This window comes from Nasonia vitripennis, chromosome 4 (assembly GCF_009193385.2).
Source record: "Nasonia vitripennis strain AsymCx chromosome 4, Nvit_psr_1.1, whole genome shotgun sequence".
Lineage (NCBI taxonomy): Eukaryota > Metazoa > Arthropoda > Insecta > Hymenoptera > Pteromalidae > Nasonia > Nasonia vitripennis.
In genome coordinates this window covers 4,019,681-4,036,234 of record NC_045760.1, presented here as the reverse complement: position 1 = coordinate 4,036,234, position 16,554 = coordinate 4,019,681, and the positions used below count along the sequence as shown (strand labels likewise).

Genomic DNA, 16,554 nt, shown 5'->3' with positions numbered 1-16,554 from the left:
ACGTGACCCTATTTCTACTGCTGACCCCATTTACTGCGCCGCGCCGTCGCGCAGACGACGACGACGTCGACGGGCTGCTGGCGCTGCCGAGCTCTCTCTCTCTCTCTCTCTCTCTCTCTCTCTCTCTCTCTCTTCCAACAGGTGACTGCGTCATCACTGCTGGGCTCGTGCGAGAGAAGGAATTTTCTTGCCGTATGCTCGTCCGCGAGCATTAATCAAAGAGAGTTTTTAAATAACGAAAATGCTTTTATCCGTTAGTTAAAAGTTTTTAATCGAGTGCCTGTTCTCTTTTTTTTACAAATTCAATGTATTTATACACTAGTGGCAGAAATAAAAGAGTTGGGAAAAAATTAAACCTCGTGATGGTATTATTGATCGATCTTCTTGACAATGAGATTGATTAGATAGTACGAATCGCGATGATAAACGCGCTTGCGATTACGCGTGAAAATACTAAATTCAAATGTTCGCGCGGTGTACTACGCGAGTCGAGCGATAAGAGCGATCTGAAGTTGTGCGCTTCGAAGTTCGTCGAGCTTTAGAAGCGCGAGTTTTCAAAAGACGTAAGTACGTACAATAAATTTTTACAAAAGCCACAGCAGCTTACGACGTTCGAAAAAGAGTCAATTGCCGTCGTTTTCCAAAGCAAGCCAAACGAGCTGGCCCGATGCAGGATTTTTAATTAGAAAATAATGTCCGAAGCGGCCGTTAATTACGGTAAGGTAAAACTCGGCATTGCGGCATCAAGCAAAACACCATTACACGCACACTGCACAGCCACATATTGCGCACATTACGATCTACGAAACGAGCGGCATCTCTCGGCCGAAGTGCAAACAAGGCCGTTATAATTGAATTAAAAGTCTAGACGCGGCCGCGCAAGGAGCCAAAATTTCGTAACGATTAACTTGTCTACCCCAAGCTGATAGTCAAGGAGCTACGACGAATTATGCCATATACATGGAACCGGCCGCCAGCACCGAAAAGATCAGCCCCACCGACGACGCCCACCGCAAAACCCCAACAATCGCTCTGGAGAGGGAGACCGAAGACACCGGCAGACATGTTATCAGACTCTGCAGTCGGTGCTATCGGGCCCAGACTAGAGACTCATTTTAGACGGGCCCGGAATTTCGCACGCCCAGACAATAAACGAGAAAGAGTGAGAGACGGGGCCAGGGTAATGGACACCTCGGCGGCGGTCCACTGATTAAAATGCAATTAGGCTGGCGAACGACGAGCCGCTTGTCTCTCTCTCTCTCTCTCTCTCTCTCTCTTCCTATCGCGCGCACGCGCCTGTGTGTACGCTAAGCGCCCGCACTTATATTGCTTGTAATTTGTTTTGCGGTAAAGACGAGAAGTTCCCAGTACGCGGATATCGATCATCACGTACTGGAGCGATTGCGATCGTTGCGGGAAATTTTAGTGGTTTAATATAATGTGTCATGCAATTTTTCCGGGGGACATTAGTGTGATATGGGAGCGATATGTGCGCTAGGGACATTACGAGAGCTTGCGCTGCGTGGGAATGCACAGCCAGACGGAAAAAGATCGGCGACGGCGATTGCTTCGCTTATCATCTTTTCGCTCTATTTTATTTTATTTTTTTTTTTAATTTGCCCTGATAATGGGCTTTTATATATGATTTTGGAAAGATCATATCTGAGCATTCACTACGAAAACGCACCGTGCACTAATATGTTGCTATTTATTTATTAATTAATTCATTATTTAATAGCCTTTCAAAATACAAGTACAGTGTGCATCGTAAATGTTGTTTATAAAATGCGCTGCAAATGTCAAGAATCATCCTGCAAAGTCTAACTTTCTTTCAACAGTCGAGACAACGTTTATCCAAACTCCCGTAATTAGAGCGATTGGCGGCGCCAAGAGTTCTGTCTCTATCTAAGATAGCCGGGAACCTCATTAGCCCCTCCCCCGTCCTCCCTCCTCAGAGCATACCGATTCAAGGGTGGCGCTTGCCGGCCGAGGATACTTAAGGAAATCGCTCTGAGTGCCGAAAATTCATTTCACCCTCGATCGTCGACCGCGCAAGAGAGCCTTCAGATCGGAGTGCTTGCGTAACCAAGTCCAGTGTTGTGTTTATTTACAAACAAGTGTCATTCAGTGTGCGTACCTCGTGACGATCGCGCATTGCCACGCAGCCTTGCGAGCCTTTCAAAATCAAAGTGTCGACCACGTTAGGATGGTGAACAAAAGCGTCTCTCAGCCGATGAGCATCGATCCTTACGAGGGCGAGAGCACGATGTACGTGGACGAATACGAGGAGCCGGCGAAGAACCAGGTCGATCAGCGCAGATTCTCCTACGAGGAGCACCAGCTTCTCAGCTCGTTCCTCCTGTCGAGCATCGAGGTGCGCGACTCCAACTACCAGACAGCTCTGCACCTGGCCTGCCAGTGCGGACGGCACGAGATGATCGAGTTCCTGCTGGCCCACGGCGCCCAGGTTAACGCCGTCGATGTCTGCGGCAGGACAGCGTTGCACTTGGCGGCGGAGAGACGGGACGTCCGCGCCGTCGAACTGTTGATCGGTGGTGGCGCTAATCCCAGAATGACCACTCTGTCCGGATACAGCCCGCTTCTGCTCGCCGTGCAAGCCGGCTGCACCGTAATCGTCGAGATCCTCCTGAGCTACGGCTGCGACGTCAACGAGCTCGTCCTCGACCAGGACATCGGTACGAAGTACACGTGTCTGCACACAGCCGTCGAGAGAAACTTCACTGCGGTGAGTATTGCAAGCTATTGTTTCGCTTAGATTCTGCTAAAGTAACTAAATGGCTCTCGATCTTTTCAGATGGTCGAAACTCTCCTGCGCTGCAATGCCGACGTGAACAAGCGCGACGGCTACGGGCACACGTCGCTGCACTCCGCCGCTCGCCTCGGCCGCCTGGAAATCAGCCGTCTCCTGCTGGCCTACGGCGCCGGAGTCCACGAGCGAGACAACAATCAGCGCACCGCTCTGTACTTCGCCGTAGAAGCTGGCCACCGACACCTCTTCGACCTGCTCCTTCTCCACGGCGCCGACCTGCACGATCGCGGCGTCTCCGGCACCAGCCTGCTCCACCTCGCCGTCAGGCGCGGCGACCTCGAATTCGTGGACTTCCTGCTGGCGAACGGCCTCGACGTCAACGCGGCCACCAAGTTCGGCCAGAGCCCAGTCCACTGGGCGATCGTCGAGAGGAGGTGGACCGGCCTGGAGCTTCTGCTCAGCCGCGGCGCGAACGTCAACCAGCGCGAGCACTGCGGCAAGACGCCGCTTCATTCCGCCATCGAGTTCGGCAGGAAGGAGGCCTTCGAGATCCTGCTCAGATACAACGCCGACACCAACGCCCAGGACAACCTGCTCCAGACCCCTCTGCACGCCGCCGCCAGGGAGAACTGGCCCGAAACCGTGCAGTTGCTGCTGCAGCGCGGCGCGGACCTCGATGCCAAGGACGGCAACGGACAGACGCCTCTGGACATCGTCAGCGACAGGGCGAAACTCTGCAACTCGGAAACCATCAGGACGATGCTGAGAATACTCGCGCAAAACATGCTGAAGAGGAGCGTCGCGGGATTCCGCGTCGACGATAGCGCCAAGGTCAAAGACCTGATGCAGCGGGAAGAAGCCGCAGGCTTTAGGGAACAGTGCGCCGACGAGATCAAGAGAATGTCCGAGTCCAGGATGTTCGGGGACGTGACGTACTACGACTTTTTCAAGGGCAACAGGCGCAGCCTCGTCTGCTTCGTGAAGAACAAGGAGGTCGACGCGGTGTTCGAGCAGCACGTACAGAAATCGGCGTTCCCGATCTACGCGGACGTGCTCGAGCAGAACTACGCGATCGGCAAGAAGTTCAAGACGATCCTGGAAGACGCGACGGAGAGACTCAGTGCAGTGTGTGGGCACAGGCTTCCGCGCGTGCCCGTGGAGAGGATCGCGAGCTACATGAACGCCGCGGACATGAAGAACCTGCTGTTAGCGATACCTGAGTTACCGATCGCTTTCGCGAAACAGGAGTGATGAGAGCGATTATTCGATGAATGATGTTAATCTATGTTTATAGGAGTATATATACATGCACAGATGCGAAGCGAAAGTTATTCATTGAGCAGAAGGGATTTTCTAAAACGTACGCTTTGAGTCATGTATATAAACAATACGATGTTGGCAAAATCCAAAGAACCGATCTATTGCGATAAGTCAAAGTATGTACATATTATGTAATATTCGGACTGTAAATAGCACGCTGCTTACCAAAATAATATATTAAATTAAATAATTATACAAGTTGCATTGGTTTCTCGCGAAAATCCTATACCATCCCCACCATCTGGATTAATGAAATGAATAACACTCAACCCACTCTGGCTTTTGCAGCGATAATTCGAAATCAGATTTAACGCAAGAAATTAGCTATGCATAATGCGGCCGTACACAGGCTCAAAGAGGACGGACAAATACGCAAAATTAGCTAGGGTGGAACCTTGGGCAGTCGCTGCTAAGGGCCCAAACATCGGCTTGTATCCGACCTCGAAAACCGCTGAATTACGGCTGTCGCTTATCGGGCTATTTTTCTCGATATATTCTAAGATAATCAATTCCCGTTACAATTAGTAGAACTACGATCAATCGACATCTAAATACTATCTTGCAGTGGCTTATGCAGCGTTCGCACACTTGTTCATGCCTAATTGCCTACATGCACATTGCACACACGCTCGTCACGCTTACCTATAGCGAATTTCAAAGAGTCCGCCTCGGTATTACTGCAACGTGAAGTTGGCACAGCAGCAGTTACCTCTCCTTGCGCGCTCGCCGTCCTCACGGTCAATATAACCTATACAATATTCGAAGAAAACATAAGTGGCCTGCACATTACAACGTTGCACACCGCAACTAAATACCTACATTCTCTTATGCAGATATAAGTATACACGTATTACCTCCCTGTCAGTCGAGGAGCCTCTCACCTCCCTCTCTTACGTAAGCTTCTGTGGACGAGATAACGATGTGGTCGTTAGGCCAGAGGCAGCGGCAGCAGCATAAGCGAAGTAGAGTAGCAGCCGCGAGCTGTCGGAGAGATGAGCAGCAGTGTCGGCGAGATCGCACGGGTCCGTGTCCTCTTCTTCGCGAAAGCACGTGAGTTGGCCGGTATCAAGGAGTCCGAGCTCGTCCTGCCCAAGACCCTGTCGTCCGGAGAGTTGAAGGAGCGCCTTGTGAGGGACTTTTGCCTGGAGAGTATACGGGACGTTTTTATACTCGCGCTGAACGAGGAGTTTCTCGAGACCGACGTGAAACTCTGTCTCTGCGAGCGGGACGAAATTGCTGTTATTCCACCGCTCAGTGGAGGTAACGATCCTGCAACAATAAATAATTAGCATGTTTTGATGACTACACATTTATTGTGGGGATCATTATATTATATGTGGTTCGTTTTGGGGTGGTATCCGAGTGCGATGAAGTGACATTTCTGTTTAAGGGTAACGCAATGGCAGAAGTCAAAGATTTTGTCGGGCTTCGGTCGAGCCAGTTGAACGTAAACGACATAATCCAGATTGTCATATCTCCAAGCTGTGGGGCTGTGTCCACCTTCATCGGAACCACAAGAGATAATTTTGAACAGAAAAAGGTATGCTCGATAAGAAATATTTCTCTAGGTAGATAACTTTGCTTTTGAGAAGATTAGATTATTTTTTATCTATGAAAATTCAACATTATTAGGTTGTCAAACTGGAATACGAGGCTTATGAACCAATGGCCGTCAAAGAGATGCAATCTGTTTGCAACAAGATTCGCTCTCAGTGGAATGTTGAGAAGATAGCCATTTATCATCGTCTAGGTGAAGTTCCCGTCACAGAGGCTAGTATTGTTATTGCTATTTCATCACCACATAGGCAGGAGTCCCTGCAAGCTGTGCAGTTTGCTATAGATGCAGTGAAAACTTCTGTACCTATATGGAAAAAAGAAATATACGAGAATGATGAGCCACAATGGAAAGAGAACAAGGAGTGTTCTTGGGCATCAAGTAAATAGTTTATTTGCTTGTTTTGCAGAGAAAATTTATATTCCAAAATGATATAAAACAAAAGTTATTAATTTTTCATGACTTGTTGCATTTCAAATAACTACTCTGAAACTATGACAGTATTGTTGTTGTTGTTGCTGTTGTACTTATGTTACGAATCATACTTGAAAATTGCATAATATATCTACGTACAAATAGTTTATATAAGATCAAGATATCTGGATATCAAACTTATTACAATGTGCAATATATTTAGACTTTTGTTTTACAATTTACAAAATCAATAAATTTTTTCATGAAATGAGTGCGATTAGATTCAAAACCTTTCCACTTTGATCTGTTTAGATGTTGCTCAAATTAAGGAAGTGGAACCGATCCACAGTGCAATGAAGAAAGATCATCATCTTGATAGAGCAGACGTTACTGTGGATGACGTGGAAATAGATATTGATAATGTGTGTGGTACTGTAGAGATCAATTCTGAATTGACTAGTGAATTTGACAGCATCGACCAATACAGTGATACCAGCAAACCAGAAGACTCTTCAATCGATCCTGATCAAATTCAAATAAAAGCTGATGCTGTAGAGCTTAACCGTAGAATAGAATCTTTCATCTCGCGCAAGCGAGAACAAGTAAACATGGTAAATATTCAAGAATTTTGTACATACAGGTTAGTTATTTTGTTCACGAAAAAATTTGTTCACGAATCTTAAGATAGTGCTGTTGATAACGTAAATTTCTTTTATCAGTACCCAAATGCAAGACGACAGCGATGATGGAACATGTGCCAGAGTAAATGCAATCTTGATAAGACGAAAAGACTCTAAAAGTCATGTAAAAGGTAAAGATGTCTGCCACATTTAACAATATATCAAAAATAAATATCAATTTTATTACCACTGAATTTATTGATGATTTAGTTCACAGAGTGTACAACCAGTGGAGTCAACAAAACGTTAAGCCAACAATGCCAATTAAGTCTGAGAAGGAATCAAGTGACTTTCCTCCAGCTCTTGAAGAGCGATTATCTACAACTGAAAAAATATTAGGTATTAATAAGCCAGTGCCACGTGATGTCTACGAAAGAATAAAAAAGATAGAAGATCGTTTGTTATTTTTGGAAAGCATATCTCCTGAATACAAAGATTTATGGGTAACTTGCAATTCGACTTATCTTTTTTTTGAAAAATCTTACTTTAACATTTATTTATCTGTTAATTTTAAAGGCCATTGATGATGACTGTGATAGTATTAAAAGCTACGATAATAATTCAGATGAAAAAGTAGAAGACAAGCCAAACGATAAACCAATAAGAAAAAGGGTAAGTTCATCACTGAAAATTATTAAGATTCAACTGCTCATCAAGTGACATGTAATATTTTTAATTTATCCGTATTTTTTAGACCTATTCGTCAGCAGAACTAGACACAAAATTACATGAATTTGAGACTAGGTATGGCAAGAAAGCTAAATAATGCTTTATCAAGAAAAGTCATCACAAAGCACTGCAAATGCTTTATTCAAACATGATTCTTTTCATTAATAATAAGGCACGTTAAACTTTATTTATCACATTGCTGCGTAGGTACAAAGTTTAGAAAGATGATTCAATCGTGCTTTTTGAACGAGTTTGTGTAAAAAATATTAACTATTTATAGTTTTATCCTAAGTTTACAGTCGACTTATAAAATTTGCTTTTTAGATTTTTATACGAGAATCAAAAGATTTTTTTATTTTTGTAAGCATTTAGATCGTTAAGATGTATTATATTTTTCTAAGAATAAATTTATCGTTATAGAATCAAAGAAAAACCATATTAAGGCTTGTACAATGATTTTCTTTTTATTAGTCTAGCTCTGCGATCTCCAAAGTATGCTTCTTTAATTACTTTTCAATATTTCTGGATGCTTTTTGACAATCTTTCTATAAACAATTTTTAGATGACATATCATCGTATTTTATACTGTAATGCCTTTCGTTTACCCTATCATAGAAACTATTGAATCAAAACAACGTAAAACTTATTCTGGCTGCGCTTAGCTGTTTAAAGCATGTCACAATGTCGCCTCGACGCCATCTACGATCGGTAACCAAATGGAAAGCGCTCGAAGCGCGGTTTTCGAATACTCGCGATCAAGACGAAAAGTTGTTCATTTTTTTCTGTCCAAGCTCTAATGATTACACTAACTTTAGCAGATTCCTAGGATAAGTACCCCCGAATCGAATAGACGAATTTACAACTCTTTTATCATCGCATGATGGACTAGCCGACTACATCGATTCCTACAATCATACAGCTACGAATACTATCATTAAGACAGCCGTGCACACAGCTATAACCATCTGCGACAGAAAACAAAATGTTCATTAGCAGAGCCTTATCAAAGGTCCTGCGACACGCCTCCTTAATCTGTCTGCACATGCGAGGACCTCGTCCCAAGCGCATCTTCGTGTAAAGGGCGTAAACCCGATGCGACATGGATCTAATCTCCATCGCTCGTATACACACACGCCCAAGCATAGACGCCTCTCTCTGCGCTATGCAGCGGCGAAATTCAAATCGTCCGAGCGGAGGTGTGTCAAGTCCGAGGGCGGCTGCATGTCGTGACGTAACTTTACAGCTTGTTCAATTTACATAGTTACTCGTTATTCTGATAGCCGCGTGTTTCTCATAGACGCCCGATAGAAAGCGACTGTAAACGTCTGGAGCGTTTTTTATAAAACAGCCCACGCACTCGAGCAGCCACTGCCCAGGCAGCAATTTATACATCGTTGCTCCGAAAATTGCGCTATCAGCGTTCTCATATATGTGCGCATACGTGTACAGCCGCCTACTCGAATATTATAGGAGTGTCCCTGCGGCGGACAGTGACAGAACGAGCGGAAAAATGCACTCGACGAGGCCGGTCGGCTCGATATTTAATATACGCGGCTGTATACGACGGGTGTAACGCGAGTTCGCCTCTACTTACTCGCGTGTGCGTGTGCCTGTATGCGTATATACCTGCGTATAAACGAATACGCATAGAGGATGTATTAAACGGGTTGGCGATGTGGGTATTCGAAACCCGCCTGCGCGAGCGAGCGGCTAATTAATATGCGAGACGGCTGCGTTGCATTCGTATTGACCTAACACATTAAAGTGTATATATATAGCGGCACGCCGAGCTTGACGCGCCATGAGGGGCGGCTTGTTCGACGCGTGTGGGTGTCCGTTTTCCAAAGTTGGCTCGTTATAACTTCAAAGTCTGTAGGTCGTACATGCTTAAATATTTTTTCGTTATCGACTTTGAACAACGAGTATTTTTTGTTTTGAGCTGCGGAGGAACATATGATAATTGCGAACTTTCTAAGCTAGAAAGTGTGAATTTTCGAATTAATGCAGGCATACGGTTTCACTTGGAAAAGTGCACGCGATGAATTTCGATAAAGTCGGAGGAAAAAGCGTGTCTACGATTCGTTTATGAATATTCATCGCTTAGAAAATGAAAAAAACAGCAGGTAGGTAGTTCAGTCCAGAATATCACTGTCTGCCGTGCAACGTAAACATCGAGTCTTCGAAATAACACGTTTCGTGTACTGATCCATATAGCGGCAGGGCGAAGCACAGCTTTAAAAATATACGCGGCAGCAAGGAGAAGCGCTAAGCCCCAAAGCCTAAAAAAAGAGCCTAATCGAAGGCAATTACACTGCTGTTACCGCTTCTCTGTCCAAGTGCAGCCGTACACATGACAGAAATTATTACCGTCTATACCTTGTTCTAAACAGGGTCGTCCCCCCTTTTTAGCGGCTCTTTTGCATTTGAAACTCAATAGGCTCGTTTGGTCGTGTGGTAACCGATACACGTCTGAGCTCGTCGAATTGGCCGTTTTTTCCGGCAAGCCGGCACAGCAATTTAACCTATATAAGCTCGGCCGACCGTGAGTAGTAACCTGTCAAGAAGCCGGTGAACGTAAAAAAAATTAAGCGAAAAACGTACACTCTCTTCTCCAGCAGCATCTTCCTCGAAGAGTCTTCACGGCGAGTGTCTTCTCATCGGCGTCCCCGAGCTCTCCCGCGCGAATCATACAAAACTAAACTATACATCGACGCCGCCGCGAAACTCGAAAGACAGTTCTCTCGCGTTTTAGTTCCGCCCTCGGCAACCAGACGGCAGTAGTCCTCGCGGCGCGCACACACGGACGGCGATATACATGGCCGAGACAGCGGCTGCTGCTGCTGCTGCTGCTGCTGCTGCTGCTCTCAGCTGCGCCTGCTCGCGCTCAGTCAATCCGGCATCAGCAGCATATAAGAACGAAATACCCGCAAGGATGCCGCAGCCGCCGGCAGCAGTAACGCGCCTCTAGACCCCCTTTTCTCCGCCGTGTTATATACTCTCTTCTGTATCATCGAGGACGTATAACAGTGAGAGAATCAGAGAAGTGCCGTGTGTGTTGTGCGCGTTGTTGTATCAGCAGCGAGAGGCGACGACGGTTTGTTGACGACCAGGAGGAGACCAGGGCGACGGTGAGTCAGGCTATATCTCTATACTCCTTCTCTCGCGCAACGCGACAGATTTTATACGTATATGTATGCATACTTACCGCAGCGGCGCAACCCTCGCGGTCCAGCGCCTCTCTGTTGTGTGAAAATTCGCCGAAACGACTCGAGGGGATTCAAGGTCCTCGGGACTGTAAACAAACGATCTTCTGCTAGGCTGTTTCTAACCTTAATCTCCGGCGAGTTGTCCGAATATTTTCGGGGAGGACGCGGACGAGAGAGAGAGAGAGAGAGAGAGAGAGGAAAGTGTCGCGCGAGTGTGCTGGCTAGAGAGGGAGAGAGGAGGCATGTATAGCTATACGACACGCGGACGGCGGCACGTCGTCTGCCACTCGCACGACAGAGGCTCGACTCTTCCTTGTGTGTGTGTGTGTGTGTGTGTGTCATGCCGCATCACGCTTTTTTCTCGCCTTTTTCGGACCTCGACTCGATGAAAGTCCTCTCCTCGCGCTTGTGGCTTTCTTCGGCTCTGTACAAGTATATAGATTCACGCTCCGAATCGCGGAAAGAGAGAGAGATAGAGAGAGAGAGAGAGAAAACTACATCGCGTATAATGTATACGCGCGCCGCATGGAAACGAGCTGAACGGCCGGCCGTTAGAGTAACTGAATTTTTCTCTCGCTCTATCTCTCTCGTGCGGCACGTGCTGACCGGCACCCGTGTCGCTGAAATTTTCTTCCTTCCACCGGATGAAAATTTAAAGGGCCGCCGCGTCGATATTCGGCTTATACGCAGCCCCTGTACACGTATGTACATGTGGGCAAGCGCGTGTGCGCGAATGACTGGTGGAGGGAGAAAGGAATTACAGTCGCGAGGGGGAGAGTTTGTGCGAGGGCCGTGAAAACGTCAACGACGCCGGTCGCCGGTTTTGCTTAGCTGTATCTTGGACCGGTGAAATAAATGTTTTTCTTCGGCTTTTATTCAGGGAGTGCAGTATACAGGCGATAAAAGAAAGACCGCACGGAAATCGCGCGTATACTTTGAACTTTTATTACTCAGCCATGTGCGGCTCTGTATTTTTAGACGCTAAAACATTTATCGGGCATTTTCTCAAATTAAACTCGTACGCGCGGTTACTAACTCGGGCAATTACGCTAATAGCGGATTATCGGGGCGATTTGCATAGCTATCTGACGCGCTTGATATCTAAGAGTACGCGGACTCCTCTTATACCTCTTATACCATTATCGCGTCTTATTCGAGAATCGAATTACTTTCGAGCGCTGGTGATTCACGGCGTACGCATGCTTTTACAAGTGCCGAGTTTATTTTGATTTCAAGCCGAGTAAAACTGTCAAGGTTGCTGTACGTGTGCATTTTCAATGTTTGTATCGATCTGACTGTGTGTAGGTACTCGCGCTGTCTGTCTGTCTGTCGCTCGACCCGTCATACGCTCTTATTGATTCGAGGCGTAATTACTTTTAATGCACTGTCTATTACGGCTAATCAATCGATTATGTAATCCGATGGAAGATCGCTGATTCTCGAATCTTTCTGTTTTTTTTTTGTTTTCGTTGACTAATTGGATGATTAACGCGGTAATTCATTGTTTGTAAATATGCCTTCGATCAGTTCGATTCAAAGCCAGTGGACGAGCCTTCATTTTAGGTTTTCTCTCGCCGTGTTCAAACAGAGGAGAGTCAGTCACGCCTAAAATGCCATCATCTCGCTGATCTGTACAAATAATGAGAAACCAAATAAGCCGTCGGCTTCTCTTTTCACTGTTATCAGAGCGCAACCGCCGGCGCCAGTTTTCTGCTTATGTAAAGTCGATTTGTGGGACATAACTATCGAGAGCCGCGTTGACCCTCCCACTTTTCGTCAATAAAATAGCGTTTACACACTTTTCTGCACACTGCATATCTAACGAAAAGTCATAGACGATATACGTTTCAATTATACAGCTATTTCCACCGTCTGAGCCGATAAGCATTGACACATGTTTCCCGGCACGCGATGACGGATAGACTTTACAGACACGTCAGGCGCAACTATAACTCTCCCAAAAAGCGAGCTTCTCTCCGATCGAACGGCTGCATCATATCGAAATTTTCATTTCCACGAAAAAGACCAACATCCTCTTCGTCCACTTTCAATATCGCTAAAAGCCTTCCCATACTCGTGTACGCGGAACTCGAGTGCATCGGACGATCATCGAAGCAGCGCAGCTCAGCCGAGCGTCGAGTGGGTATACACACGTACGCACACACACACACAGAGCCTCCTGCTAATATTACGGCGACGCCGCACGTGAGAATGAACAGCTGTGCTCGCGCGCGCTATCGCCTCTCGGCATTTATATTCGGGACTTTGGGAGAGTTCTCGTCTATTTTTGCGCTCGCGGTGTATATAAGACAAGGCTCTTTATTGCGAGGCTGAGTTGCTGCTGCTGTGGGAGAGATTTTCGGATGTACGCGCGATTATTAGGGAGACGATGAGGAATTCGGGGTATATCGGGGGAGGAGAAAGAGGATGTGCGCTGATTCACGGGATATTATTAGAGCTTTCGACTGACAGGCTCGGTAAACGTTCGTTCGCCCGGGACGAGTATATGAACGGAGTCGCGGGCACTTTTCTCCGAGTCTTGCGAAACTCGGTTTTTAATTTTATTAGACGAAATCGTTGATCGATCGCTCAAACGTGCTAGTTGGGAAACTAATATAAGTGATCGTCGTTGCGCAACCGACTAACCACAAAAAAAGCTACTTTCAGATGTTAGCGACCTTTTACGCTTCGGATTTCAGTCTCTGTATAAAAAAACCGCATCACCAAAGCCGCGAAATCCGAGCGCGTGGAATCAACAGTTTTTTTCTCATTATAATTCACTCGGGAAAAAAAAACTGGAACAGCGCGATTACGCAACAATAAAATCAGCCCGAAAAATAAGGACCAGTCATCGCGGATCAATCGGCCCAAAAAGAAAATCAGATATAAGCGTTATAATTCAGCGGCGTCTGCAGAGCACTGTTCGAACGGTCTAATTCACGGGCCATATCGATTAGGAAACTTCCAAGTTTAGCGCTTCCGGTTTCGCCATGGCGCCCGCATAATTGCCCAGTTTCTAATTTTCAATCGCGAGAACACCACCGGAGCCTCGTAACGATCGTCCGGAGGAAGAGATTAAGCGCTGCACGTGCGCGCCGAGGTGGATTAAAAAAAAAAAAAGTTGTTACGAACTCTGAGTATAGACCAGTATGCGCGAGGTTATTGCCAGACTATAGGCTTTGTCAATGGGCCGGCTGTTGTAGGCGTGCATAAGTAGGAATGTGTGTGATTATGCCTGTGCGCGAGAATTTCAATTAGTGTGGGGATAAGTAAGTGGATAATTTTACGAGCGCGCGTATTTTTAAAACCGATTAGATTGACAGTGTGCTTTTTTAAGATTCGTTTATCCCTCCCACAACAGCGCAAAAACTGATCAATGAGTCACGTCGAGATGAGGAAAGAAATATCGGTCGTCGAACCGCTCGATAACAAATCCTTCCTCGCGGAAGGATAACCGATGCGTTTTGTCGCGGTTCGACGTTTTAAAAGAAAATCCGTGTCACTGGAGCGCGCGATGGGCTTCTCGATTGATTGTGTTAAACGAAAACGATTAAGCCCTGACCTTTTTTTTTCCTTGTTCGAGCTCGCGGGCGCGCTTCCTTCCGCTTTCTTGGCAGCAACTCTGTGCTCTTTATACTTTATCTTATCCAATTGCCTAGACGCTTTCTCCGTCCATTGTATTTGTATCGTAGTTGAGGTTTCTTGCGGCTTTTTTTGTCCCCCGATGGAATGCCGATTGCGTTACGGCTGTCCGTTGCGAATTTCGTATAGAAATTTTTATCGACGGACTGCTGGAAATCTCTATTGTAGAGTTTGCTGTTTAGTAGGCTTTGTTATATTATTATCAGTTATGAAAGCGTCAACTTGCAAGGTAAAAACTGTCCGATGTACAGCTGGTTTACGTATAGGAAATTCAACTGTCTCTGCTCGATGCTAACTAATAATTCCTCGCTGATGTGATATATTATTACTCGTCGGACACATGTACGCGCATCGAGGTTTTTCAGAAAAATTAATAACGCTCACTTTTCTTCCAACCGCCGAGTGATATAAGAAGTAACTTGAAAGTAGGAACATTTATGTATAAATAATCGCTTCGCCAACCGATACCATCTCGTGTTCGCGCTTTGCTGGCCATTTGTAACGATTCTCCAGCCACTGTGTGCAATAGAGAAAAATAATTAGTCCGCAATTTGTTTATTCATGAATCGCTCACCCACGCATCCTTCTGGCTTCTCTCGACCTCTCCAAACTCGGAGTGGCTCGTGCTACAAATCTCATTCGACGAAAGAAAGCGAGTTCGAGCTTTTTTCGAATGAAACTCACCCCCTCGGCTTACGCAATCAACCGAATATCTGCGCGCGAAAAGGTTTCCAATTATACTCAGCGAAACGAGAGCCAAGTTTTACAGCTTCGAAAAAGTTAGCCTCCATCCAATGCCTCACGTCGTCATCATCGAGTGTGGTGCTCCGCTTTGGCCCGAACATTTCTCCGGGGAAATGAGGCTCCATAAACTTGTACCTTCCGCGCGCATTATACTCCGAACTTCGATTTCTCGGCTGGATCCTCTGCTCCCTGAGGAATCCTTCGACAAGCTCCTCGAGAAGGCAGCTTTCGAGCTTCGTTTATTTTTAATCAGGAGGACTGGTTACGCTCGGTATAAGCGTATAATGCGCCGAAACTCAGGCGGGAATATATGGCAAACACCTTGGGGGGTTGGTGGCGACCCCGATTTTTCTCCTCTTTGCTTTTACATCGTCGCCTTGAAGACGAAGGCAAATGCTAAATGATTCGACGAGTCGACGTAGAGCTGCTGTCTCTGCCGATGGTCATTCGTCTGCTATGTATACGTGTACTCACCCTTTAATTTGTCTTTATTGCGACTGCTGAGGTCTTTGTACATAGTTTTACGAGTCTTTCTACATTCGCCAGAAGAGAAAGACGACCGAAAAACGTATCGAATTACAAGGTGTCAAAGTCCAGCGGTTATAGCTCTTACTTCATCGCACTCGTAACGATTTCCTTCTTAAACAAGAAATTGAAACAAAAAAAAAAAAAAAAAAAAAAAACAACTTCACCGCAAACTTTCTCAACATCGGTTTGCCCGACACCTGCAGGCTGCTCCCACCGGAGATAGGAGTATAAGAAAAAAAGCACCCCCGCGTCCATGAATAAGTCGGTTAGCGCTCCCCCACCTGACCCTCCAGCACGACAACTCGGCGGCATTATTTCAGTCAAGTTTACGGCCGCGGTCGATCACATCCCGCGCTGCCGCCGCCGGCTAAAACAAACTTTCGCGGTATGCGCCGCCCCCGCGACGACAAGACTATACCATACCTCCTCGCAGGGAGAGAGACACGGCAAACGTCGAGCGGCCGCCGCGAGCTGCAGTTCTCTGCTCTCTCGTGCTTATATCGTTAGTTCTGTACACGTGTGTTGAGCTCTGGATTTTGAAATCGGCAGTTACTCTTACCGATCTACCGAAGGGTTTGTGCGCGGGTGTGTGTGCGTGTGTCTGTGAATTTTTTTGTCACCATGAGTGCGACCATGATCGAGTGGCGACCGCTGGATTACCACAAGAAGATGCGCAAACCGACGATTAAGATAGTCCGTATCAAAGTCAAGTAAGTCGCCGATCCTCCGCTTCTATACATAACGTATTCAAATCGAATGAAAAGAACAACGCCGCATTAATCCTCCAGCACGTTGATGTAAGGCAATATTCAATTTGAATTCCGGCGCGCGAGATCGCGTGACATAATCTCGCGCTCCTTAGCATTCTCTTCGTGCGCAATCGATCCTCTCTTGTGATTATAGAGAGAAACTTGGCTCATCGGTATAATGCATATCCCGCTCGAACTGTCCGAAGGAATCATACTCTTTTCCAACAGTAACTCGAATTTTGGTGTACAAGTTCTACTTAGTACACGTTAAACGAAG

At 46.2% G+C, this 16,554-nt stretch overlaps 3 protein-coding genes across 4 annotated transcripts in view; all 3 read left to right on the top strand.

The window, feature by feature from the left end:
* Positions 1-1,597: 1,597 nt before the first annotated feature.
* LOC100678575 (poly [ADP-ribose] polymerase tankyrase-1-like) lies at positions 1,598-4,285 on the top strand. Its single transcript, XM_003427451.5, has 2 exons — positions 1,598-2,746; positions 2,816-4,285. The coding sequence occupies exons 1-2, from the start codon at positions 2,207-2,209 to the stop codon at positions 4,019-4,021; spliced, it is 1,746 nt and encodes a 581-aa protein (XP_003427499.1). The 5' UTR covers positions 1,598-2,206; the 3' UTR covers positions 4,022-4,285.
* A 501-nt stretch (positions 4,286-4,786) lies between these two features.
* Positions 4,787-7,846, top strand: LOC100118155 (molybdopterin synthase catalytic subunit). The gene is made up of 8 exons (XM_001602147.6): positions 4,787-5,350; positions 5,481-5,630; positions 5,723-6,026; positions 6,372-6,699; positions 6,779-6,870; positions 6,950-7,182; positions 7,256-7,351; positions 7,434-7,846. The coding sequence occupies exons 2-8, from the start codon at positions 5,490-5,492 to the stop codon at positions 7,503-7,505; spliced, it is 1,266 nt and encodes a 421-aa protein (XP_001602197.2). The 5' UTR covers positions 4,787-5,350; positions 5,481-5,489; the 3' UTR covers positions 7,506-7,846.
* Positions 7,847-10,166: 2,320 nt separating this feature from the next.
* The window catches only part of LOC100118299 (tubulin polyglutamylase TTLL5), a 43,321-nt gene continuing 36,933 nt past the window's right edge, over positions 10,167-16,554 (top strand). The window contains exon 1 of one of the 2 annotated variants that reach the window (XM_001602254.5): positions 10,167-10,536. Coding sequence is in view for 1 of the 2 variants with exons in the window: in XM_031929665.1 (XP_031785525.1) it covers positions 16,150-16,238 (89 nt within the window). In the remaining variant the exon portion in view is untranslated. Of the gene's footprint in view, positions 10,537-16,134; positions 16,239-16,554 lie in introns of those variants that run through there. The other variant, XM_031929665.1, reaches the window with a different exon arrangement.